Source organism: Anolis sagrei, chromosome 2 (assembly GCF_037176765.1).
Source record: "Anolis sagrei isolate rAnoSag1 chromosome 2, rAnoSag1.mat, whole genome shotgun sequence".
Taxonomy (NCBI): domain Eukaryota; kingdom Metazoa; phylum Chordata; class Lepidosauria; order Squamata; family Dactyloidae; genus Anolis; species Anolis sagrei.
Window position 1 is genome coordinate 77,698,210 of NC_090022.1, and position 25,348 is coordinate 77,723,557.

Here is a 25,348-nt window from a genome sequence, read left to right on the forward strand (position 1 = left end):
CACTACTAGGGAATAACAACGAGACCTATTGCTTCTTTAAAAGCAGGAAGTTTTTATGGACTATAGTCCACTTCATCAGGTGTTCTCCAGAACGGTGGTGGGGCAGAGGAGGAGATTGTGGACAGTATGACAAATCAAAATGACGCGCAGAAAGTACTGACAATGACAACCGTATTGTTCTTAGCATTTCATGGCTCTGAAGAAATGGGCTGTAATCCATGCAAGCTTGTGCTATAATAGATTTACTAGTTTATAAGCTTCTGCAAGTCTTAATTGTTTTCCCTGCAAAAGGCACAAAGGCAATCCGAGACAGAAGGACAACTGTGAGCTTCAAAGGAAGAGAGCTGGGAAAGTCAGGGTGGCAGGGAATGGGGATCAAGTGGAATTAGTCAAGTGATTTTGCAAAGCTTGTTCCAGTTCCTACAATGTGCCCAGCTATGCCTGGCACTGCGACTCCTGAGAACAACACAATAACATGAGTTGGAGGGAGGGAACAATTGGCTCTGGCTCTTGTGGATTGGGAAGAATGCAAAACAAGTAGGTTAAAGAATGGAACTGTCTGCTCCCCTCCCCTCCAGCCTGGTACAAATAGGTCAGATTTGGCCAAGCATCACGCCTCCCCCTTTTGTGAGCCCCATTCATTGTCCAAATGCAGTAAGACACTCTTGCTCTTCATCAAGGGACTTCACCCTTCCATGGGCCCCCTTTAGTACTTGTGTCTCCAGGCTGGCAGACCTGTCCCTGCTTGGCTTGAGAGTTGGCTGGCTCCCATGCGCTGGCATTGAGAGCAGCGGCAAGGGGAGGGGAAGACAAAAACAGTATCCAGTCCTGCTTCCAGGTCCAGGTCCTCCCCCTTCTAAGCAGGTTTTAACATAATCACAGAACTATTGTAAAGGGGGGGGGGGCAGTATGCAACTCTGTGTGTGTGGCTGCTGTATAGAGAGGGACATTCCCTGTTGCCAAATATTTTCTGCCTATGTATGGAGAGACTTAATGACTCCTGCCATGCAAATGCACAGCCATGAAGGACTGGAGGCATGTTACCTACTGAGGGGCCCACCTGCACAGGAAGGATTGGGGGTACCATGTTGCACATGTGAACATGTGTGTTGCTAATATAACCCTCAAATGTGTATGTGAACATCTGTATGTGCAGGGTGCTTATGTCTGAGGCTCTTCAGGGGTGGCTGAATTCTGTCCCTCAATGTATAAGGAACCCTTCAATCCTCAAGAGAGTCTTGCAAGTGAGGGTGCATGTGTGTGCGTGTATGTGTCTTTTTGGTGCATTATGACGGAGTGACTGGGACTGTAGCTTAGGAATTCTTCAGCTAATGTGTCTCTGAGAGCAAATAAGAGACACCTGTGCGCCAGGTTAATTTTTCTGGGATTAACAAAGAACCCTGGGGAAATGGGGGAAGGCTCCAGATCTCTGCGCTGCCACTGACCTGCTAGTTGACCTTGGCAAAGCCTCTAAGACTTTGGGCCTCAGTCCACAACCCTGTTTCCCATGGACTGGGGGGCTCCATGGTCTGCTTCTTCAAGGACCAGATGCTGCTGCCATCGTTAAACTGCTTCTGCGCCCAGCCAGGCCATGACGAACAGATGGGTGTCATTGTTGGTGAGGAATGAGGGACATTTATCGGCCAGATCTCCCAAGACAACCCCCACCCCGTCAACCTGATCATACATAGCCTCACATGCCAGCTGGCAATACACATCACCACATCAGGACGCCTCTCTCTGGCAGGCAGTCCCTCTGATACAAGCCATGCTGCCAGGCTCCTGTCAAAACTTCACCTTGGGGTGCCCCACACTCAGGGATCCAGGACTAATCAGGTGAAACTGTGTGTGTGTGTGTGCCTTCATCTTTCCCTCCTAACAGCGGCTTCCCTTGACAGCCGCTGGGTACAAGTACCTTCCTAGCTGCCCAGGTCTCTTTGGTATTGCTCACCTGCAGAGATCCCTTGGCCCTCTGACCGAGGCCCAACTCAGGCAAGCTTTCTTTGGCATCTTTCCTAAGAAGTCTTCCAGTCTTTTTGCTAAAAGTGTTGCTAGCCAAATCGGGGAGAAAGAGGGAAAGATGGAGACAGGGCCCCCAGTGTTCGCTGCAGGGGAGAGGGGGTGAATGCAGTCCCACCTAACCCCACAACTAGGGGCATAGCCAAAGAACTGGCCAAGGGCTTCAGTGGGGCCGATCCCTGGGGGAGAGGACTGCTCTGCAGGCCCGGCAAAAGCAACCCCACACCGGGGGCAACGCCGAGACCGAAGGGGGCGGGGAACGGAGGCAGAACGGCACATGGCATTTCGCCCGATGGATCCTTTAAGGGGGTGCAACCAGGCTGCAAAGTTTGCTTCGTGAGGCCAAATGCTCTCTCCCTCTCTTTCTCTCTCTCTCTTTCTCTGGAACCCAGCGGTCCCACCACGGGCCATGCTCCCACTTTCCCGCAGACGGCGACCTGCCACGAGTTTGAGGACGGGAACATGAGCTGCCCTGGCTCTCCTGTGTCCTCCTCCGCCCCCCCCCCGCCCCCCCCCCACCACGGACCTCGCCTGACACGCTTACGACTCCCTCCAACCCCTTCTCTATCCCGAGGACCTCCCTCCCCCCACCCTCGGTCAAGGCGGGCGCAGGAGCCGAAGCAGGAGCAGCGCTGCCGTCCAGGGAGAGCTCGCCGCCGCCGCCGCCGCTACTCCCACCACCACCGTCGCCGTCGCGCGCGAAAGCCGCTCTGACTCACCGTTGGGACGGACGTGGCTGGTGAGGAGGGTGCCAGCCAGCAGGACCTGCCACAGCCCCGGGCCCACGCGGGCGCCGGCTCCGAGCGGCTGCCATAGAGCCATCCCAGGGGCCAGCGGGAGGGACGGGACGGGACTGGCGAGGAGGGCGGCAGCGAAGGGGTGGGGGCCGCCCCTGGGGAGAGGGGCCTGTCTGTCTGTCTGTCCCGGCTGGACTCCGCTCGGCGCTGCTGCTGATGCTGGGAGTGCTGCTGCCTGATTGCCGCTGCCGCCGCCGAGGCCACTCGAGCAGGCGCGGCTCTTCAGGGCACCTGGGGGCCACTCCGCGCCGCCGCCGCCGCCACCGCGCGCCCGGGGCTCAAAGCAGGCTCCATGGGCGCCTCCGGGCCTCCGAGCCTTGCCTGTGGCTCAGCCGGACGGACCCGCCGCCGGGGCTTGGAAGTCGGCAGCAGGCAGAGGCGACGGAGCGGGACACTCGGTCCAGCCGCATCCACCCCTCGCCGGCCGAGTCTGAGAGATTGAGACTGAGAGAGAGAGAGAGGCAGCGCGGGAGCGAGCGAGCGAGCGAGGGGGCGGGAGCGCCCGCCTTCCCTCCTGGTCCCCCCCCCCTCCTTCCTTCCTTCCCTCTCTTTCTCTCTCTCTCTCCGCCGTGGTGCGTCTCGCCACTGCCGCCGCCTTCCTTCCTTCCTTTCTTCCTTCCTTCCTTCTTTCCCTCCTTCCTTCCCTTCCTCTCCTCGCCAGGCAGCGCTGGGTGGCTGCGAGCACCTTGTCCGCGGCGGCGGCGGCGGCACTGCAGAAGGGAAGGAGAAAGGCGCCAGCGAGGGGACGCAAAACCCGGACTGGAATCCCCCGGAAGGGAGGGAGGGAGGGAGGGAAGGAAGGAAGGAGGGAGCAACAGCTGGTTCCAGGCTGACAGGCTTCGGAGACACAAACGAGCCTCAGCGGGGAAGGAAGGGGACGAGGGAGCCAGGAAGAGCCCTGCGCCCCTTCCTCCTCGGAAAGAAGAAGAAGGGGAAGGGGGAAAGGAGGGGAAGGAAGAGGAGGGGAGGAGGGGAGGGCCTGGCTGTGGTGCGAGTCTAAGGGAGCCCCCTTTCCCCGCGAAATGGAGGCGGGGGCGGGTGACTCGCCACCTGGGCTCCAGCACACCTCCCTAATACCCACTCAGCAGTCCGACAGCAAGGCCTCGGCTATTATTCCTATGATTGTCATTATTGTTATATGTATTTATACTCCGCTTTGATCTGCCGGCCGAGTTTCCCTCTCTTTCTCCCGCCTGGCGAATCCACAGGTGTCCCGGGAAGGGAGCCAAGGCCACCCGCGGGGCGCTTCTCCCGCCCCCGCCCCCAAGAGGAAGGGAGGAGAGGGCCAAGAGGTGGCCCCGTCTCTCGCTGCCTCCCCCGCGCCCCCCTCACTCCAAACATTCACTCTGGAAACGGGCGAGAGGCCCGTCTTTTCGCCGGCGGCCGCAGCCTGGGAGCACTTGGCGCTTCCTCGGAAGACACACCTCCGGCGGTGGGAAAGGCACCGCACCTCCACCAGCTCGACGCTCAGAGCCTGGGCGGGAGGCGTGGAGTGGGGCGCCGGGAAGGAGCCCCCTTTGGGGAAGCCCCGCGGCGCCCTTCCCGGCCCCCTTCCCCTTCCTCCCCAGGGACCCAGAGCCCGATCCTCCCGCCCCCCCCCTCCTCCTCCTCCTCCTCCTCCGGACTCCAGTCCTGCGCTTGTCTGGAGCAGGGCCTGCCAATCACCCGCATTTCATGTTGTGGACAAACGTCCCCCGAGGAGCCGCTGCCTGGGACCGACCCCGCGCCGCTCTCCCGGGCCGCCGCCTCTGCCGCAGCGGGAAGGAGACATCACGGGGAGGACACGGGGGGTCTCGGGGACCCCTTCGCGGCAGGATGGGGAAGGGGGGGCGGCGGAGCCAGGGTCAGACAAGGAGGTTGGGCAGAGGAGGGGGAGGAACCCGCGTGGGCCGCTTTCAACGCCGAGACACGCGGCGGCGGCGGAGAGACACAAAGGGGCCAAACAGGCAGAGAACAATACGGCAGACTCCGGCACCACGCGGGCAGAGAAGGAGGCACCGGGAGAAATGCGCGCCGCGGACACGCGTGGCCACGGGCATGCTCCAGACAGGAGCAAATCATATGAGATGTAGCGGAGGGGAGCCTGAAGGACATCTGAGAACATGACAGGAGCACAGAACAGGCCGAGGCAGAGGAAGGAAAACAGGCTCTTCCCAGACCAGACACCGAGTCTGTTCACACGAAGACAGGGCGGTGCAGCCCTAAAAGTACCGCATCCTGTCTGATCTTGGATGCCAAGCAGGGTCGGTGCTGGTTAGTCCTTGGATGGGAAACAGCCAGGTGCTGTAGTCTGTATGTCAGGGGAAGGAACCGGCCAAACCGCCCCTGAGCATTTCTTGCTTTGCCCCATCAAATGAATGGAGTCACTGTGTCAGTAAATGAGGCGTGCATCCAATATACATGCAGCTCTTTCTCTGTCTCTCACACACATGCACACATATACATAGCTGCCCTTGTGTGGAACTCATGCTTAGGTCTCTGCACAAATCCACCTCCATCCTCAGAAAAGTTCCCTGTGGAGCTGGAAATAAGAGCTCTCCCTACACCAGTGGCTACCAGCACTTCCCAGGCTGGCCCTGCAGTTAGACCCAGAGAGGCAGCCACTTCAGGCAACAGGGGCAGGGAGTGGGTGTGTAGTTGTGCCACCAGAGTTGTGTTTGCACCCTGCAGCCTGCCCAGCACTGCTTAAGAGAGCCCTGCTCCTTCCAGTTGTGACAGAAGACACGGAGGCCATTGCTAAGCTTGAGGTGAGACTCAGCTGTCAGTCTGGGTACTTTCTGCCCAGGGCTGGTGTGTGGGTATGCACACTCTCTTGGCCTTTGCCTCAGGCAAATACAAAGTCTTGGTATGGTTCTGGTTAGTTTCATGGGTTCAATGCCAGTGGCAAAGCTGTGTATGTTGTGGAATCCTGGAAAAGAAGGGGACCAAATCCACCCACAGATGGAGTTGAACACTGATAGAAAATCCGACATGGAGGCAAAACTCCCCCAAGTTTTCCTGACACGTAACCTCCCCCTCCCTGCCTTACTTTAGCGCTAGAGGGTGAAACCTCCTGCCATAATGAAGCCCCTGGCAATGTAATGTGCCCAGCGGCAGTGGGCATCATGAGAGCACTAGCCCCATGTGCCAAGAAACAAGGCAGTGCCATCACTCCATCCCCTCTCCAGAGTTCCTTTATATCTCAAGCAGGGTTGGATGCCCAGGAATAGGATTTCTAACAGGGTGGGGATGGGGGGTGGGAATGTGCTGCAGGAGCAGATGGATGGAGGAAAGAGACCAAGGAAGGCCTTTCAAAACAAAGCAAAACAAAAACCTCTTTGGCTTACTTAAAGCATGCATTTTCTTCACACATACTGTTCCCCAGTGGCCCCCCCAAAAGCATTAGGCTTTTTGAATGGAATTGTCTGCTTTAGGACTTCAAATCAATCTACTCTACAGCTTCGCTTTGCCTTGATTTCGCATAGATTTAAGGAATTTTCTACTTGACTTATTGGGTGGGGGAGTTGCCATACCATGTATACCCAGCTTGACTGTTGTTTTTGACAGCTCTTGCTAGATCTTGGGTATCTTGACCTTGGTATTCAACAGAGGGAAAAGGCAGAGGCTCCTTTTAAATGTCAGAGGAAAAGGAGTGATCTCTCTTGGAGGGGGGTACCTACACCAGCAGCTATGCCCCCTCCCCATGAGACAGTGTTTCAACAGGGGCACTACTTCCCAGTATGGGGTAGGGGTGACCATAGAGCCTCTCCTTTCCAACACACAATGACCCTGAGCTGATGGAGGAGAGGAGAGTGGGGGGAAGCTGTGGCCATGTGCCAGCTGGTGCTCATCATCTCTAGAAAGGTTTTGACTGGGGGGAGAGGAATTGCACGTATGTGAGCTGTATCAAGTAAATGTGAATGCACTGATCCCCGCTTGTGGCCATGTTCCGGTGACTTGGCTGCTCTCCTGATGTCAGTGAAAGGTGACAGAAGCCCCCCCCCCCAATGACTTGATATCACCCCCACCCCACCTCTCTTCCTCCAGCTTCCTTCCCAGGCTGAACGCTGAAAGCAGCCTGGGAGATATAAATACACAAACAAGCATGCACAGGCCTCCCTTTCACCATCCTATGGAAAAGCAGCCAACAGAAATGGCAAGGGGACTGAAGTTGCCCCTCTGCCCATGGAAATGGTCAGGAGGAGATGAAAGATCTCTTAACTTAGCCCAAGGATGGGTTATAATTTAAAATGTTGGGGGATCTGAGCTGATAGACTAAAAAAATAACCTTCAGTTGGGTTGATTCCACCATAAATATAACAGAGTACCAGAAGTAAACTTCATAACTAGCAGAAATGTATGTGTGGTAAGCTAGGATAAGCTTTCACTCCATAGGATGGCACAGGATTGCAGTGTAAGAACTTTAGGCTCAAAAGTATTTATTGGAGTAAAAGAAATACATTCTTCATAGAAAACGTCTTGGAGTTAACTAGTTTACTAAATCTCATCTTCTAAGAGAGATAAAAGGGTAAAAATAATAATAAAATCAATGCAGCTACATTTTGCCTAAAGAGAGAGGCAAAATGTGTCCTCACTGGAAGGAAGCAAGGCAGAAGAGAAACAATGGCGAATGGCCACATTCCTTCACAGATATTCCATTGCTCCATCTTCAAAGGGGGAGGAGACAGTGGCAAGGAAAGACAAAGCCCTTTGTCTTTCCTTGCAAATGAATGTGAGGGAAGCAGTCCCTCACTCTAATCCTACCTTTAGTCTGTCTACTAATTGAGGTCTAGATACTTGATGACACAAGAGATTTATGCAGTCTAGGGATGAAACCGAACAATAAAAAACCAGTGGATCAAAGTCAAGGTCTCTGAGTCTATTCTGCACTATGAAGGTGTAACAACTTCCACTCTTACAGACAGAAAAGCACACACAGATTACGATGTGGAATTTGTCATTAACAGAGTCTTGTTTGAAAGAAGGACAGGCACAGGGGCCCCACAACTATTTTTCAGATACAGGTGGAAGGGAGTGCTGAACATTGGCCCAGCAAATTGTTAAACAAAACAATACAATGCAGAGTATGTTGTGTTAAAACATTCATTGTTGTCATCGCCACCATAATTCAGCTGAAGCAGGTAACAATTTGAGTACCACAAAAGCAATAGCAAAAGGGGGATCAGTTTGTGCACTTCTGATTGATACTTCCTGAAGGGGCCAGCTATGCAGAGCTCAGTGGTCCAATTCTGCCAGATCATTTCAGAGAGAGAGGTCAGCACTAAAAACAAGTTTTATTAGGGCTTGGTTCCTCTTGCCCCACCCCTGATTTAGGGTTCATAGTAATATTTTATTTTATCACTTCCCAGAAAATTGTTGTGCATGTCTGCTTGACAGCTCAGCTATTTAAAACAAAAGATTTTCACAGGTCAGAAGAAAATGGGGATTTTGAGCTGAAGCTTTCAGCATTCCTTCATCTCCCTCATCTCCCTTTTCCCAAGTCCCTTTTGCCCTCTGGCTTTCACATCCTTTGAGACATGCATCTCTCCCAAGTGCCTTGCTTTCTTGCCTTTGAATCCTTTGCCAAAATATTCCAAATTTGCAGATACCTATTATTGGACTGAGAACAAGTGCTACCAGTTAGGAAAATGTCTGCTGTGAGAGCAGAATCTACCAAGAACGTCCTTCATGAGGTCCTTTGTTGGCACAACATGGTCACAGCTCTTGGCTTTTCCTGTGCCAATTTGAGTGGGGAGACTTTGCACTCCTTTCAGATGTATGCAGTTCTGGGTGCTGAAATAGTACCTTTTACAACCACTGGACTTCTAGTTACGCTTCTCCTCTTTGTCAGAGGGACTCCTCCAGCCAACAATTGCTTTGTGGTGGGGGCTTTCCCACTGCCTGTTTATTCACTATGGCTGAAGACAATAAAAATCTTTACTCTGCCCAGTTCCAAATTTAGCTCCTATTCCTCCACATTGGCTCCTCTTGCCAAGTTGTTCCCAGTGGCCTCTTGCCTGTGTGCCTGACAGGAATCAGTTTCTGCAAATAACGTGACAGTTCCCTGCTGTTCAGAAACACTTTGGTGGTTGGTTTGGGAGATACAAAACCACACTTGGTCCCACTTACCAGTCCCCTTGGTAGAATATATATTCACTTCCATTTGGCGGCTCAAAGTTGTTGAATGATTAGACTGTTTGTACAAAGCTGATAAAATTGTCCTTAAGGAGAACTTTGTGCCATATTTCGGTTATGCTTTCCCAGCAGTACACACTGCTCCCTGGCTGTGGCATGCAGGATTCATCTCCTACTAGTCGTGTGTTGCATATGCAAATTATTGTACATGAATATGCATGTCCTGGTCAGTTGTTGGCCACAGGAAAAGGCCACATTGCCAGAGCTAGCCCTACCATTAGGCAGAGCAAAGCAGTGACCACAGGCAATCTGAAAAGATATGTCATGTAAATGGGAAAAGGCTAGTTGCTGAATTGATGATTACTGCATTTTTTAATTTGCTGAGAAACCTGCATAGGTATTTTCAACCTGTACTGGCAGAGTAACTGTCCAGCCTAGGATACAATGAATTTCAATGTGATCTGTATGTATGTGCCTGCTCCTGCATATTATGTTTATGTTTGTGTCTTGGGGAGGTCATTTGCCATTATGTCTTAGTCACCATAATGTATTGTGCCAATACTACAACTTGCTGTATTTGGGGGAAGATCAGATGGCCCCACTAGGAAAGCTCAGGTGATATTTTGCCACCTGAGGCAGAACAGCAAATGGTATGTATGCCCTCAAGTCAAGACAATGCCACCCAAAACCAGTCAAGTTAATTTGGCAGAAAATCCCATAAGCACCGCTATGTTTTTCTCTGTATCTCAGAACACCATAACAACAGTCAAGAAATAATAACTTGTTGCTTTTCTATACACCCCAGATCTGCTGCCCGAGGCACCTAGTGCAATCTGCTGTATGTCAGAGCTGGTCATGGGAAAGCTTCTGCAGATGGAGTAGGAGTTCCCTGCTGTCTTTCATTTCTTGCAAGCAGAGGCAATGCTTATTCAATACACAACATGTTGACCACAACTTAAGAAAAACTACAAGCACAACATTCTGGAGAAAGTGCAGGCCTCTTGTTTATGATCTATGTGGGGAGGCGGGGGGGGGGGGAGGGGGGTCAAAAAAAGGTGATCCCATGGAACAAATGTGGCTACTAGAGGCTACCATTTGACAGAATCTGGCAAAAGGATTGTAAAGAATCAGCAACAATAGTACCATTTATGCCTATGGGACAGCACCAAGATATTCTTCGCAGTTGTCTTAAAGTATTTTGCTGTCTGAGGCTAAGCAGCTAAAGTTACACTTCCTTCAAGTTGCAGTATATAATACCCAAGACTGGTGAAAATCCCCACATTTCCTTTTCCTGGCTGTAAAAACACAACAAGTCAACCCCTCCCTTCTCAAATCAGTTCTAAGATATTTCTCTTTGTAGAATCAAAGACATTTTGTTGGGATGGTCAGCTATGGAAAATAGAAGGATGTTTTCCTCAAAATTTTACCAAACTGTAAAGGCCAAGATCCTATTCAGCATTTGCATAACATTTCTTGTAAAACTTCTTTCAGTAAGGAATATGTCCCAGTTAGGGTTTGCACATACACATACACAGTGCTGCTGCAATAAGTCAATTTTTGGTTGCATCTTGTTGCTGTGACATAGGTCACATGTCAGGAGAAAAGTATGATATACAATAAATAAAATAATAATAACAAGAATATCAGTTCCACAGACACGGTCTGAATACTTCCCTCCACCCAAGACCAAGAAAACCCAACTTCTTGTGGAACAGGAAACTGCAAACAGATTCTGGCCAAAGAGTTTGCATGGTACACCCTCAAAGGCTCCAGAAGGAGAACCCCAACACCACCCCATATAGTGCTCTCTTCCACATGAGGAAGACTAAGAGGTCTCTGGGATCATAGTGGTGCATTGCTGAAAATATGAATATTAATTAGGAATCTAAATCTTAAAATAGAAACCCTTTGGTGTTTTATCTCTGCACAGCCATTTTGCTTCTTGCTAACATCATCCCGCCTGGCCAGGCAACCCAGATTACCTCATACCTTCCTTAATAAAGCTGTTGATGTTGCACTATAAATTCTGTTTGAAGTGCTATGTGGCAGACCAGCTGACTCTGGGTGCATCGGGGCTTAAAAGCGCAAGCAACGGAATTGGGCCCCAATGAAAGATGGATTCAGAAGAAGATATAATTATGGCTAGTCCCAATGGCTAGTGTTCTTGTTCTTGTGTGCCTTGAAATCATTCCTGGTGTATGGCAACCCTTAGGCAATCTTACACAGGGTCTTTTTTTGAGGTGGGGGCTGCTCTTGCCTTTCTCTAAGGCAGAGAGAGTATGATCTGACCAAGATCATCCAGTGCGTTTCCATGCCCAAGCAGGGAATTAAACCCCGGTAGACCAATACTCAAACCTCTACATCATGCTGGGTCTTAAGACTGGAATACAGTAGGTGTAATCACTGTGCAATGAATAGTGTAAAAAATCAGACATCCAGGCATACAAGTGGAATACTCTTTTGCACCTAGATTTCTGAAGACCTTGATCCAGTTTTACACCTGCATATGCTCCCTTCCAGTTCAACACTTCAGACACAGAATTGTGCATGCAGTGCTCTTGAACACAGGTGCCATAAAGCATGCAGATGAGTATTCTTGCCAATGTGTATCCATCTGCTCCATTGAAATTCCTGGTAATACTCCTGTAGTTGCACATTTGAGTACACATTCCATTCTGCATTTGGGTGCATGTTGGGTTACAATGTTGCATAAGATTCATATACCTCAATCAGTGTAATTTTTAATGAAAAGATTTATGCTATGCAACTTATGATAATCCTACACTTACTCTCAACTACAGTTGATGCATTAGATCACTGAGATTTATGAAAATGATAATTCACCATTAGGTACTATGGAAGAGGCACTATGCTGTACCAGCATTAGGACTATGTCCTCTGGGCCTTGTGCAAGTAATCTCTGCAAATAAACTTCCCTGCACATCTATGGAAACATTACTTTTTTGGACTGCAGCTCCCAGAACCCCAGAAATCAAGACCAGTGGCCATATTGGGTGGGGATTCTGGGAGCTGTAATCCTAAGGATATAACTAAGGCTGTGTCTACTGCTGAATGCTGGGATATTGTAGGAGGGGGTCACAGATAGTTTGGTGATAGCACACACACTTCATACATTATGATCTTAGGTTCAGTTTCCAGCCTCTTTGGGTATATTACCATCCTAGTGCATAATTCATAGTCAGATGAAGAAGAACCTTGTGAGAGTGAAAAAGGGTGCTAGGGATCATTTTAGTTTGTTGCTGAGAAATTAATATCCAAATGCTTAAATTGGGCATTTTAAGACTAACAGATTCATGGGTTACTGTGAGTTTTCCGGACTGTGTGGCCATGTTCCAGAAGTATTCTCTCCTGACATTCAAGAGAATGCTTCTGGAACATGGCCACACAGTCCGGAAAACTCACAGCAACCCAGTGATTCCTTCGACAACACATTTAACAGTTTTATATTCATATGTGCTTTTATACCTTATGATTCCTTTGCCCAGAGGCATTTAACAAACTAACAAGGTAAACCCTTGGTAAACAAGGTAAAACCGGGATTGTGGCGCAGCTGGCTGAGTGTCAGCTGCATTAAGATCACTCTGACCAAAAGGTCATGAGTTCGAAGCCAGCCCGGGTTGGAGTGGGTTTCCAACCAATTGTGTGTAACCTGTTGTTGACCTATGCAACCTGAAAGACAGTTGCATCTGTCAAGTAGGAAAATAAGGTACCACCTTAAAGTGTGGGGAGGCTAAATTAACTGATTTATGAGGCCATAAAGAAGACTCCAGCAACACATTCCAGCGGGGAAGAATGCGGAAGTGCTGCATCAGCGTTGCAGATGGACGATGAAAGAGACAGCTCCCCTGGTGGCCAGAAAAAGTTAAATAGCCTCTGTGTAGGTCTGTATATGTTTGCATGTCAAAAATTGGCATTGAATGTTTGCCATATATGTGTACACTGTAATCCGCCCTGAGTCCCCTGTGGGGTGAGAAGGGCGGAATATAAAAGCTGTAAATAAATAAATAAATAAATAAATAAATAAATAAATAACCCTTCAAATATACTTTAACATAGTTTCTGACACAGAAACCTCTTTTTATAAGGTCTTTTTATGCCCAACCATCTCCTCTAGTTATACCTTATTTTCTGTCTTGCTTGAAGGTATTTGGCAATATCAGCATTGTGAAGAAGTTGATGGAGGGTGGAAACATTCAGTGTTGGGTGGAAGAGTATGTCTGCAATAAAGCTTGAGTTTGGAAAGAGTGGGATTTTGCTTTAGCCTATCCTAACATAGCTGTGTGTACCTGCTCAGAACAGCAAAGGCGAACAGCAGCTGCCTCCAGAATCCCTCGCTGAATATGGATGAACAGCAAAACAGAGGGGGAAAAGGGAACAACAAACCAGCCTATATCACTAGCTGTTCCAGGATGTTAACAAAAAAGCAGTGATTTTTAGCTACCAAAATAGAAATCGTAAGGAGAGGGAAGATTGGTGAAAGAAAGAATAATTTCTGGATGTGTTTTGGATGAAGCTTTTGAATAGTCTCCAGTAAGTCCCAAATGTTTTGTTTACTGATGTAACATTGCAGATACATGCTGAACTTCTCTTATCGTTGTGGTGTTGGAACCTATCCATATTATTTTCATGATATTTCTGCCTTTGGTAATACCCAGGAATATATCTACCTCATTAACTGAGATATAACTGCATTGTGAAAGACTGAAGATTGATTGGACTCAGTATATTATGGTTCATGTTTCAGGCTTAGGACAGAGGTGTCACAATGGTGTGGTGAATCTGTTCCATTTTTAGTCTGAACCTCAAAGTGGCCATCCAAGACACTAAACTTACTTGGAAGTTAGGATTCAGAACCTTGGATAAGTCATTTAAAGTTCATATAAAATCCATAGCAAACTGACATGGCTTACAGCAGCCATCCCTGGCCTAGAGCACAAGCATGCTCTAGTCTAGATGGGCATAAAATAAATCTTAGACCAAGGAGAGGGTCTATGGTTCTCTAAGTATTTTTTGACTCCAGTTCCCTAAGCTAATGCTAACTTGGCCAGTGCAGATGGATGACAGAAGCTATAGTCAAATAGCATCTAGAACAGTGGTTCTCAACTTGTGGATCCCCAGGTGTTTTGACCGACAACTCCCAGAAATCTCAGCTAGTTTACCAACTGTTAATATTTCTGGGAATTGAAGGACAAAACATCTGGGGACTTACAGATTGAGAACCACTGATCTAGAAGATCAGAGGTTTCTGATCTCTACTTAAGAAGCCTTCTGGGGTTCGAGTAATTGAACATTACCAATCATTCATGGTTTAAAAAAGATCACTACTACTAAAGATAATTTGTGGTAAAAAAACAGTCCTTTACGAAATCTCAAAAGCCATTGCTAAAACCCACTGAGGGATTTCTGGTAAGCTTTCAATATACTTCAGGGTTTGTTTGTTTGTTTTCTGCAAACCATGACTCTCTTGGACATTCTGTGAACCAAACCAACAAATGATTCCATGTTCCATGGATGACTATTTTAATTCTGGCGATTTTAATCTGGTGAGTGGGTTCTAATGTATATTTATAATTATTTTAATTGTATACAGTTGAATGAACCTTAAAGGGAACTGTAGAGTTACAAATCTACCTCACTGCTTTGTTTTTAGTGGTGCCTTTTTTCATTTTGAACCATGATGTCAAGGAAATGCCAGACATTGTTACTTATAAAAATGTTTAATATTATGTGTTTCATATTATGTTTGGCATTGAATTGTTGCCTCTTTGAAAGCTATTTTGAGTCCCTCCCCAGAGGTCAAGAATAACGGGGTATAAATGTTTTAAATAAATAATAAATAAATACCTCCCTTTCTGGACAGACAGATCTATAATAAGCCACACATCTATTCTCACCTGCCATAATTAATATCAGTGGGGCAATGAATCTTCCCCATGATTTAGTCTTAACTCTAAAGAAATTATTCAGTTATCCAATTCCCAAAACGGATTCAGCACCTTGGCTAGCTCCTTTATAGACTAACTGCTGGAGGGGATTCATTACCCCAGTAACCCAAGAGTCACAAGCCTCCGCTGCCAAATGTTTATTCTCACCCTGTTTTCCAGAGTCCATTTGTTTTTAGGTTGGACCAGGCAGGCCGCAGGCAGCAAAGGAAAAGCTGAACTCCTTTGAACATTGGTTTAATGTGGGCCAGCTGGAGGCCAAGAAACCTGCAGAGGTGAAAACTAGCAGAGAAGGCAATGAAAAGGGGTCACAGCAGAAAAAGGAATGGCAGAAGGAAAAACAGGCCCCCTTTGAAGTGACGACGTGTTTTCTTCCTTGCCATGTGCCTGCATGCTCCGCAGAGCTAATTTCATTTGTAGCTCCAGGGAAATGAACAATTAACAAGATGCTCTGATGCCTTTAAGAGCTGAAAGGGGTGGGGAAAAGGCTAGGCCAGCTGCTGCCTTCCTTCGCCCTAAGAACACATGTGCTCTAGGTCCCCACCCCTTCAGTTTCAGCTTCAGCACACGACCTTGGCCACTAAATGGTGCACTGCTTCACTTGCTTGGCATCTCAGGTTCAGGACAGCCTTCAGATTGCCCACAACACCAGTACAGAAGAGACATGCCTAATTACCTATTTCCATCCCTGCTGCTCCAAGTGACATGAAGATTCCTCCATAGAAGACCAATAACCACACTTCCAGAAATGAAAATGACATGCTTTTTCAACAACAGCTGGTAAAAAAATTAACATATTTGGATTGCAGCTCCAAAAATTCCCCAGTGAGAGGGGTACCTAGAGAATTCTCATAGCTGTGATCCTGAAAAGTAACTTTTCTAAATTCTAGTTTACACCATAGGAGACTCGAAATGGAAATTGGACTGTGTAGCTAAGCAAAGACTTTAAAGAAAAGAGTTTTACCAGCTTATCTTGCTTTCACTGCTTGGGAAATGACCATAGATTCTCCCTAAACAACTTGAAAGAGTTTTGTAAAGCAAATTTTCTAGACTAGAGCCTAAATCATATTGTTAGTCTCAACTAGAGGAGACTCCCTACGTTTTTGGGATTTATATATGCACTGCCTCACCTCTTTTGGGGACTAATCAACAGCATACAGTCCTAGATATCTCAGAAACTATCAGTCATCTTACCCAGTAGAAACCTGAAATCTTCTAACTGCTGTTAGAATGGAATTCCCATCATCCCCCAGGCCTGGTTGGAGTTGCTCAAAGCAACAGCAAATGGGAAATAACACATTGCCCAGGCAAACTCTTGTTGTTGTTGTTCATTCGTTCAGTCGTCTCCGACTCTTCGTGACCTCATGGACCAGTCCACGCCAGAGCTCCCTGTCGGCCGTCACCACCCCCAGCTCCTTCAAGGTCAGTCCAGTCACTTCAAGGATGCCATCCATCCATCTTGCCCTTGGTCGGCCCCTCTTCCTTTTGCCTTCCACTTTCCCCAGCATAATTGTCTTCTCTAGGCTTTGCTGTCTCCTCATGATGTGGCCAAAGTACTTCAACTTTGTCTCTAGTATCCTTCCCTCCAGTGAGCAGCCGGGCTTTATTTCCTGGAGGATGGACTGGTTGGATCTTCTCGCAGTCCAAGGCACTCTCAGCACTTCAGGCAAACTCTACATAACTTTAAAATGTGCAATTTTTCCATGTATGAAAATATTTATTTATATTCTAAAGTCAGTTGAGGACAGCTAAATGTGGCAGTCCAGCAATAATTCTAGATGGAAAGAAACTGCTTTTTAAACTTAAGATAGAACTTTCTAGCTCCTCCTACCTCCTTTCTTCAAGTAATTATTCTTTTTTATTCTTTCCTGGGGGAAAAATGACATTCCAGATGTGTCTCCTTCCCCTCGTGGAGGGTGAATTCCCAGATGGTTTTCTGAAACTGAGAATTAGCTAGTAAATAGGGAACTGGGTGGGAGAAGAGGAAAACAGCTTTACATTCTCCACTTGTAGTCCAGCCCTGATGTAACTTAGCAGTCAATATGCAACTGCATCAAATCTTGGGAAGAGGTAGGGAAACACATGGTAAAGTTCTTGGCAAAGTTCTTGGGAGAGCTTGGCACAGTTCACTGCTTTGGACTACAGCTTCCAAAATGCCCAAGCCCAGGGTGATTAGGGGATTCTGGGGGTTATAATTAGTGCTCCCATGTCTAGTTGGCTAAAGTCTTTGGACATTGCTATGTTTCACAAGAACTCTTATTTATTTTATTTCTTGAATTTATATCTGATTTCCTTCTAAACTGGCACTCAAGGCAACTTACAATAATTTTTAAAAGATCAAGCTAAAATTTTAATTTACAAAACTTAAAAAAAGAATTACATATCTAGTATTCATTTTAATGGTTAAAAAGGTTTTAAAAGACTTAAATGATGATTCCTAGTAAAAAGATTAAAAATACAGCATACCACTTCACACCATGAGAAGCCTACTTCTAATGTAAAACAATATTTTTTCTAAGGTCTGGGGCTTTGTAAGGACATGTGTCTTTTGCCAATCCAATTTCCTGGGTTAAAGATCTGTGGGCAAGAGAAACCCCTTTAAAAAACCCTGTAATTTAAGAGCAGTGATAAACTGTCCCACCAATGGCTGAAAAAGACACACCTGCATACTTTGAGTCAGAACACTGAAGGCCATTCTTTTTTCTGTTTATTGGTGAGAGACAAAGAAAATTATACTGAAATGGAGAAAATAGTCAATCACATCCACAAATGTCAAAATTGTAAGATTATCAGTAGCTCAGAATCAAACTACAACATTTAAAACTTAGTGCCAAAACCTGACATTTCTAAAAAGCTCTGTGTTATGTGTGTGTTGGCAGCGGGAAATTCCATTTACTCCGCTCTTAAATGCCAACTGTTCCCAGAAATCCCATTTTATGATTTTTCTCTGCAGGCCAACCCAAGATACTCTGCTATTTGAAGCTGAGCAGTAAACAGCAACCCATACCACCATTTTATCCAGATCAAGGTATCTATTATCAAAGCCTTTATACATTATTTTGGCGAAGGAAGCCTCAACAACTCCTGCCCCCCAAATCCCAACACCATAAACATCAAACCACTGCACATTCGATTGTAGAAATATTACACCTGCCAAGTAAACAACTAACATTTTGTTGACATTTTATCTCAATAAAATGCCTTATTCTTAAGAGTAAGACTCACATTGTTTCTCTGACCCCATTTCTTCTTCAAAATGCAGAGAGTTCTTTCTGATTGGTGTTTTGCTCAGTACTACCCAATTCACATCAGAGTTGAAACAAACATATTCTGAAATCCCAAAGCTAGCATATAAAATGTATTGGTTGGCATCCCTCAAGTCACTTTTTGGTTGTTGCAGAGATCAAAATTCTCTATGCAATGACCCCCCCCCCCCTCCCACACACACACAACTTAGAGTTGCTATATCAACTGGATAGTCAGAGTTTACCCAAATCCAGGCATATTGCTCAGTGCCTGTTTGGACCATCATTTAGTCCATATTCCAAGCTTTCTTTTTTTTAAAAAAAGTCTCTAGCTGTTGCACTCCAAGGCTGGGAATCACCTCTGTACTTAACACATAATCCAGCCCAAGGTAAAATAGCAAAGCAGTTTAATGAAAACTATATTTAAAAAGCAATCCAGCAAAACAGTGTAAAAATCGATGTCCAAAAAACAGGAATAATCCTCAAAGTTCAGAGTACATGAAATGCATCAAAAACCAGGAATACAAAAGCAGGCTAAATCCTAGCACACAATACAGGAACAGTCCTTAGGAACTTGAAACATGAACACAATAAATATGAACACAAGAAAGCCTGAAACTAGAGAACCCTTGGAAGACTTGACTTGGCAAGAGTTCTACACTCCAAAATCAACATTGCCTGGACTGAGGAAATGATCTGCTGGTGTCTCTAATATATACAGAAAACCATGCTGTTTCCCTTCAAAAGCTGATAAGGGCATCTTGGCTAATAAGCGACTTGACCTTTGAACTGTCTCAAGAGCAACTCTATGTTGATGAAACATCAATCTCCTATCTAACAGCTGCTCATTAGCCCATCCACCTGGAGTTGCATCTTCTTTCCTTGCATCTTCCTCCCCTGAGCTCACTTCTGCCTCTGACCTTGCATCTCAAGGGAACCACCTTTCTGGGATGTACCCTCCCTTGGACAGAGAGCTCTCATTCTCGGGGCTTGAAATCTCTTGATTCTCTTGCTGGTCTGCAGGCCCAGAATCCCCACTGTCATCATCAGGCTGCCTAACAGGCCCAGAATCCCCAGTGAGATGAGGTACAGGCACAATCAAAGACTAAACTACAACACTAGCCCTTGTAGAAATTGTGATATGGGGCAAAACATGGAACATGATTTTGTAAAATAATTTCACAAGAAGCAAGTCCTCCCAGGAAGTCAAAGCATGAGGAAAGGAAAAGTGAAGTGAGAGTAATGTAAGAAACAAGCAAGGGTTTGAGTGGTGGTGCTCATGGAACAATGAAGGGTCACATCATTTGGGTGCAAGGTTCTATGAGGGCTGGAGAAGAAGAGATGGGAGAGTGAGCAGAGATACCAAGCACAAGAACCAAGCGAGGAGCTCACTACAAAGGTGCAAAGTGAGGCAAGAGAGGAAACAGGAGACAGGAGAGTTAGCAATGCAAGCAGTGATGTGCAAGAAGCAAAGGTGCATTGTGAAGACATGAGGTGAGGTGCAGGAGTGTGTAGGAGTGATGAGATTATGAGTGTTGCAAGCTGGGGAGCACAAGAAGCTAGGGAGTCTTCACACTGGCTGCTGGAATCACCAAGCATTGTAACAAATCTAGTAATCGTCATTGAGGGGCATGGGGAACCTGTCACCCCCACCCTGCACCACCCAGCTTACTGGCAAGGTAATCCCATGGGGGGGGGGGGAATCGACCACCCGACTTCCTCCCATTGATTCAAGGCAACACAGAAAGCCTCCTGTGTTGTTGCTGTGGCAGCATTCTTCACTTCACTGCCCCTTTAAACATGGAGCCCCGCTGGAAGTAGTAGTGTGTCATGTAATGGGAGCTGGTGGGCTCCATGCTTAAAGCGGCAACAAAGTGAAGTATGCTACTGATTCTTCCCCTGCCTGATGAAGTTGTAAGTTTGATGACCTCTGCTCTCTGGTCATTTAGTGGATGGTGGAAAGCAGGATGCATCATAGAAGTAACTTGCTATTTGGGAGATTGGGGAATTGCATTAGTCCCATGTGTCATGTTTCACCTTACTTACTACAAAAAAAAACAAAACAAAAATAAATGGACTCAAATGCTCCTCAAACATCCCCTAGAGTGTAGGAGCTATATTTTCAGGTCCTTTAGACAACAAGAAGTAGCTTAGAAGACACTTACTGTTTTTTAAAAGTTTTCTCCTGGCCCTAAAATGACTCAGGAGATCTAAACAGAAAAACGCCTCTGTACCTCCTATAATATAGCTGGAGGCAGAAGTCTGATGCCATCTGCCAAGACCTTCTGCTCTCCACTGGTCACTAAATGGCTGTGAATGAGAGATGATCCTGTAGCAAAAAGGTGTATTTGAAGGGGAAATGAAAGGGAAACATACTTTTATGCCACACTTTCATGATGCAGGATCTTGGACACCATTTAAAAAATCCCAAGGCTTGTTTTGGCAAAATGCCTTGTCACTTGTGGTTACCTGGAATTCCATTTTAGGTCTAGATTGGGACAGTACAATAACAGAAACCCAAGTTGTGTCTCTGCAGGCATCTCCTCACATGGGAATCTTCAATCCAGACTAAACTGTTTCTCCAACGCAGACCCACTTGCCTTTCTTTAGTGCCAGATTTGAACTACAGCACAGAAGTTCAAATTATGAAGGGATTTTAAATAAAAATAATAATGATAATATAACATTTCAAATTGTACCCTGTTAGAGGGGGATATGGGATCTCTGAAATCTGACATAGTTTAGAGCAGTGCTAAACAAACTGGGGACTAGCACAAATCTACAGGCCAATGGCTGCCAGTTCATAGCAGGTTTTCTGGAATGTAAAAAAACAGTTGTTGCCAATGTGCACAAATATAATATCAGTCCCCAATGCGTTGGGGGAAAATGCTGGTCCCAAACATCAGAAAAGCCCTGGTTTAAGAGTCTCCAAATGTCTTCATCTGCCCATTTCATCAACTAAGCAGCTGGCTACTCTCTTGGCTATGTAGGAGCACACAGCACTGACTCATACACTAGTCCGGACTCTAGCAACATCTCCCTCTCACACACAGAGGTACAGTACAGATACCTCACAATCCTTTGAACAAGAATCCACCTAGAAGACCTGCCAGGGAAGGGAAGGAGACAGCAATTAGACTGGTGCTGCTAGAAGGCTCTGAGAGACCTGGATAGCATCTCTGACACGGGGTCAGCGGCAACAGATTCTGTGTCTGATTTTAATAACCAGGAGCTTATTAAACCCTCCTGAAATTATCTGATCACCAGCACCCATCAGGTTGGAATATGAATGAGGCTTGTGCCAAGCGGAAGGGCAAGCTTTCAGGAGTGTTGGGGGCTGAGGGTGATACAGGGAAGAAAGGAGAGTTGGAACTCAGAGACATTTACCTGGAAATGTTACCCTGCTCCCCATCTTCTCCCTTCAACCCCAAAGAAGGCAACCAAGGGCTCCAGGATCTCAAATCTATCACCCTGACTTTCAGGTCACACTCTTGTCAACTTTCCACAAAGGGAGGCTTGTCATTTGTTACCTTGATAGGAACAACATCGCCCAGAGGGTCGCCTTGTCAAGAAGAGGAACTGTTTGTGCTCTTCCCCCCCATGTGGACAAAAGGTTTTTAAAAAGAGCTCTTTTTTATTTTGCACATGTACACACACTTGTAAACACACCACGATACAGAGAAAAACAGCATCTCCTGGCACAATCTTCCCTCCATTTTTTTGTTAAAAATTACTAACAGCATTTGCATAAAAACAGGATGTTTTGCTGCTCTCAGCTCCATCTGTTCCTGCTGAAGTCACAGCCCCTGAGCATGAGCTCATTGCGGGCTGCCATGGTGACAACCATGATCTCACATGTGAAGGAATACTCCCTTGGACTGGAGGGGAATGAGCCAGGTTGGTGACCTCAAAGGCAGGGGTTGCAAAGCCAACACACAGGGTTAATGCACATGGGTACAGAGCAAGGCCTCCCGCCCTGCCCATCCAGACTGCTATCAATCTCCATTCTCTACCTTGTATTGTCAATTGCTGTTGAAAACTTTCAAAAGTTTCTGTGGCCCACTGTGACACAAAATAGGGGCTTCTCTGTAGTAGCACTCATTTTTTTCTAGAAGAAATGTCTTACTCCTTTGCTTTCATTCTTGTTTTTAATATAGTTTTATTTATTTTAAAATAGTTCCATACATTTGTTATACAGAAGATTTGTAATATTCAATACTATATACAATACATTTAATAAATCTTTTTTTAATCCACTGTTGCTTTCACACTTATACATATATTTCTATCTCTCCCCACCCTGCTCCCCAACACCATGCTCCTCCTTTGCTTTCATTCTGAATCATCAGTTAATAGTTTTGTTTCAGGTGGCATCCTCTGGGTTATGATTCTGCATCTAACAGCTGATAGTTACTTTAGAGGTTTAGTGTGTATTCCTATGTGTTTAATTGTTTTTTAAAGAGTTTATTCTGAAATTAAGTTTCCTCTTACCATAGGTTGCTACATAGACTTGTATGTGACGAAAAAATCATAAAATCAGTTGGAATCGGAAGTTGGAAGAGACCTCGTGGGCCATCCAGTCCAACCCCCCTGCCAAGAAGCAGGAAAGTGGCATTCAGAGAACCCCTGACAGACGGCCATCCATCCTCTGCTCAAAAGCCTCGAAAGAAGGAGCCTCTACCACACTCCGGGGCAGAGAGTTCCACCGCTGAACAGCTCTCACAGTTAGGAAGTTCCTCATGTTCAGATGGAATCTCCTTTCCTGTAGTCTGAAGCCATTGTTCCACGTCCTAGTCTCCAGGGCAGCAGGAAACAAGCTTTCTCCCTCCTCCCTATGACTTCTCCTCACATATTTATACATGGCCCTCATCATGTCTCCTCTCAGCCTTCTCTTCTGCAGGCTAAAAATGCCTATCTCTTTAAGCCACTCCTCATAGGGCTTGTTCTCTAAACCCTTGATCATTTTAGTCACATACAAAATCTCCACAAACATCCAGCAGTGTTGACAGCCTTCAGCTTTTCTACCCTTGCAGCATTGCATGCAGGGTCATTTCTCAGTCCCTAACTAGGGATATAGCAAAGAATACCATTCTGTCAGTCATTGTTCCCATTCTGTGGGCACACTCTTTGTTCAATACCTTGGTGATTATGAGAGCACATCAGTCTGCAACCACTTTAAACAATTGCAGATGACCACTCCTCACTAGCCAGAGGCGGCCCTAGGTAATTTTCAATGGTAAGCAAACAGTATTTTGCCCCCCCCCCCCAAACCAATCACTGATATATATTTTCTGTTCGTCGTGGGAGTTCTGTGTGCCATATTTGGTTCAATTCCATCATTGGTGGAGTTCAGAATGCTCTTTGATTGTAGGTGAACTATACATCCCAGTAACTACAACTCACATATGTCAAAGTCTATCCCCCCCCCCCAAGAGCACCTCAAGAGCGCCCCTGGGCAAAATCAAATATACTGCAAATGCTTACTTTGCGTAATGGGTTGAGCTGCCCCTGTCACTAGCTCACCTTAAAGGGTTGGGAAGGTTGCACTATGAAAATCACCTTGATTAGGTCACCAAGAAGGGCACAAACATGCATGCAAATTTTCAGCAGAGCTTCAGAAGTTCACTTCCCAGAACCTACTAGTCAAGCTCTGCTCAAAAGAAGCATGAGCAATCGCACCCTTCTGGTTGGCCTAAAATGGAAATGAAATTATACCTTTCTCTTTCCTTTGTCCAGGGCTCCTCTTTTGGTATTCTTCAAACCAAATACAAGTCTGAGCCCTCACCTTTTGTGTGTATATTCTGCTTCTTGGGTGGCACCATTTTCCTTCCCCATTTGTCATTCTGTCCCTTCCATCACCCTCCTCCCCAAGTCCCTGCATCACATGCACTATTAGAACACATGAGGAAGGAGGAGGCTGGAGCATGAAGACAGAGCCCATCACTATCTTGGAGCACAGAAGGTGCGCAGGGGGAGGCAGCTGGCCTCTGGGCTTGGTCCTGCTGAGCACAGCTGAGCCTGGTCTTTGAAAAAGTACCATCAAAGGCGCATGAATGGAGGAAAGGTGGGGAGGGAAGGATGCAGCTGTTCAGCAGCCTAGCTCCTGTGCAGAACTAACAGGTGGCTGTAGAACGAGAGCAGCTTGGCCTGCCCTGGTTGCTTATAGAATACATGCACAACATGGCAAATGTGTCACCTCGCCTGGGTCAAACCCAAGGTGTTGTGCATCAAAACCCGAAGCTGCACAACAACCAGCCTTGCAGAGGGCAAGTGGGAGCCCATTGCTTCCTTTCCCCACTAGGGGGTGCTGAAGAACACAGCAATGGATTAGGTGCTGCTTTCCCCATGAGCGCATGCACATCAGATAACAAGACAAACAGAAGCAAGCATTGCATTGCATGTAGATACAGGAACTGGAGCTTTGCACACATGCCCAAAGTGTACGCTGGGCATGCAAACATCAGACAACCAGGTCATCCATATCTATTCACCCACCCAGCAATGCATCCACACAAATTTCCAAGTGGGGCTATCTTAGGGCAAAGCACAGTGGTATATCTCTCCTTTGCCAAAGCGGCCAGCGCTCAAATGCTCCATCTGTTCCCCCCTCTGTTATTATTCTATCTTCTCCCTGTTCAGGATGGTCTCCAGCTCTGGCTTCTGTGCTGGCAATTTGATGCCAGGAAAAACACACACCCAGTTTAGTAGAAAGCTGGCCAAAAGCCCCCTGCAGGGATGAGGATGGGAGGGGGCATACTGGTAACGTAGTCTTGCCTACACCTCTTTGCTTAGTGTGGAAATAAAACATGGCAAGGATGGAAGAATGCGGCTCGTTCCTCTCATTTGCAAATGCTTAAAGCAATCTGGTAAACTTGCAAATGTTCTAATTTTTCATAGAATCCTCAGTTTTGGGGACTAAAACTCAGTTTTCTGGTTCAGGCATCTTGAGTTTCAAAGCACCCCCCCCCCCCCCACCCTAAAGGAATTTGGGCATGAAGGGTTATTTGTTGGGGGAAAGTGGGTTTTCCCTCTGCCACAGTCTTCCACCCTGGTTTCATGGCACTCCTTGTCACCACTTAGCCTGTCCTTGCTTGACTCTTTACTTATGACCAATCCAGAGGGAAGAATTAGCTTTTACCTCCCTCCTTAGCCAGTCTTTCAGAACATTCTTACACTACACAAATATAGCACTATGATTGAACTTTAACTG

At 46.6% G+C, this 25,348-nt stretch overlaps 2 protein-coding genes across 4 annotated transcripts in view; one reads left to right on the top strand and one right to left on the bottom strand.

Moving 5' to 3' along the window:
- UNC5A (unc-5 netrin receptor A) overlaps window positions 1-3,571 on the bottom strand; it is a 144,670-nt gene extending 141,099 nt beyond the window's left edge. For 2 of the 3 annotated variants that reach the window (XM_060765615.2, XM_060765614.2), the window contains exon 1: window positions 2,739-3,571. In XM_060765615.2, coding sequence (XP_060621598.2) covers window positions 2,739-2,841 — 103 coding nt within the window. In that variant the 5' untranslated portion in view covers window positions 2,842-3,571. The remainder of the gene's footprint in view (window positions 1-2,738) is intronic. The other variant, XM_060765616.2, reaches the window with a different exon arrangement.
- On the top strand, window positions 2,973-4,888 carry LOC137096182 (myb-related transcription factor, partner of profilin-like). The gene is made up of 3 exons (XM_067464797.1): window positions 2,973-3,308; window positions 3,478-3,633; window positions 4,025-4,888. Exons 1-3 carry the CDS (start codon window positions 2,973-2,975, stop codon window positions 4,886-4,888), a joined length of 1,356 nt encoding a protein of 451 aa, XP_067320898.1.
- The last annotated feature ends 20,460 nt before the right edge of the window (window positions 4,889-25,348 follow it).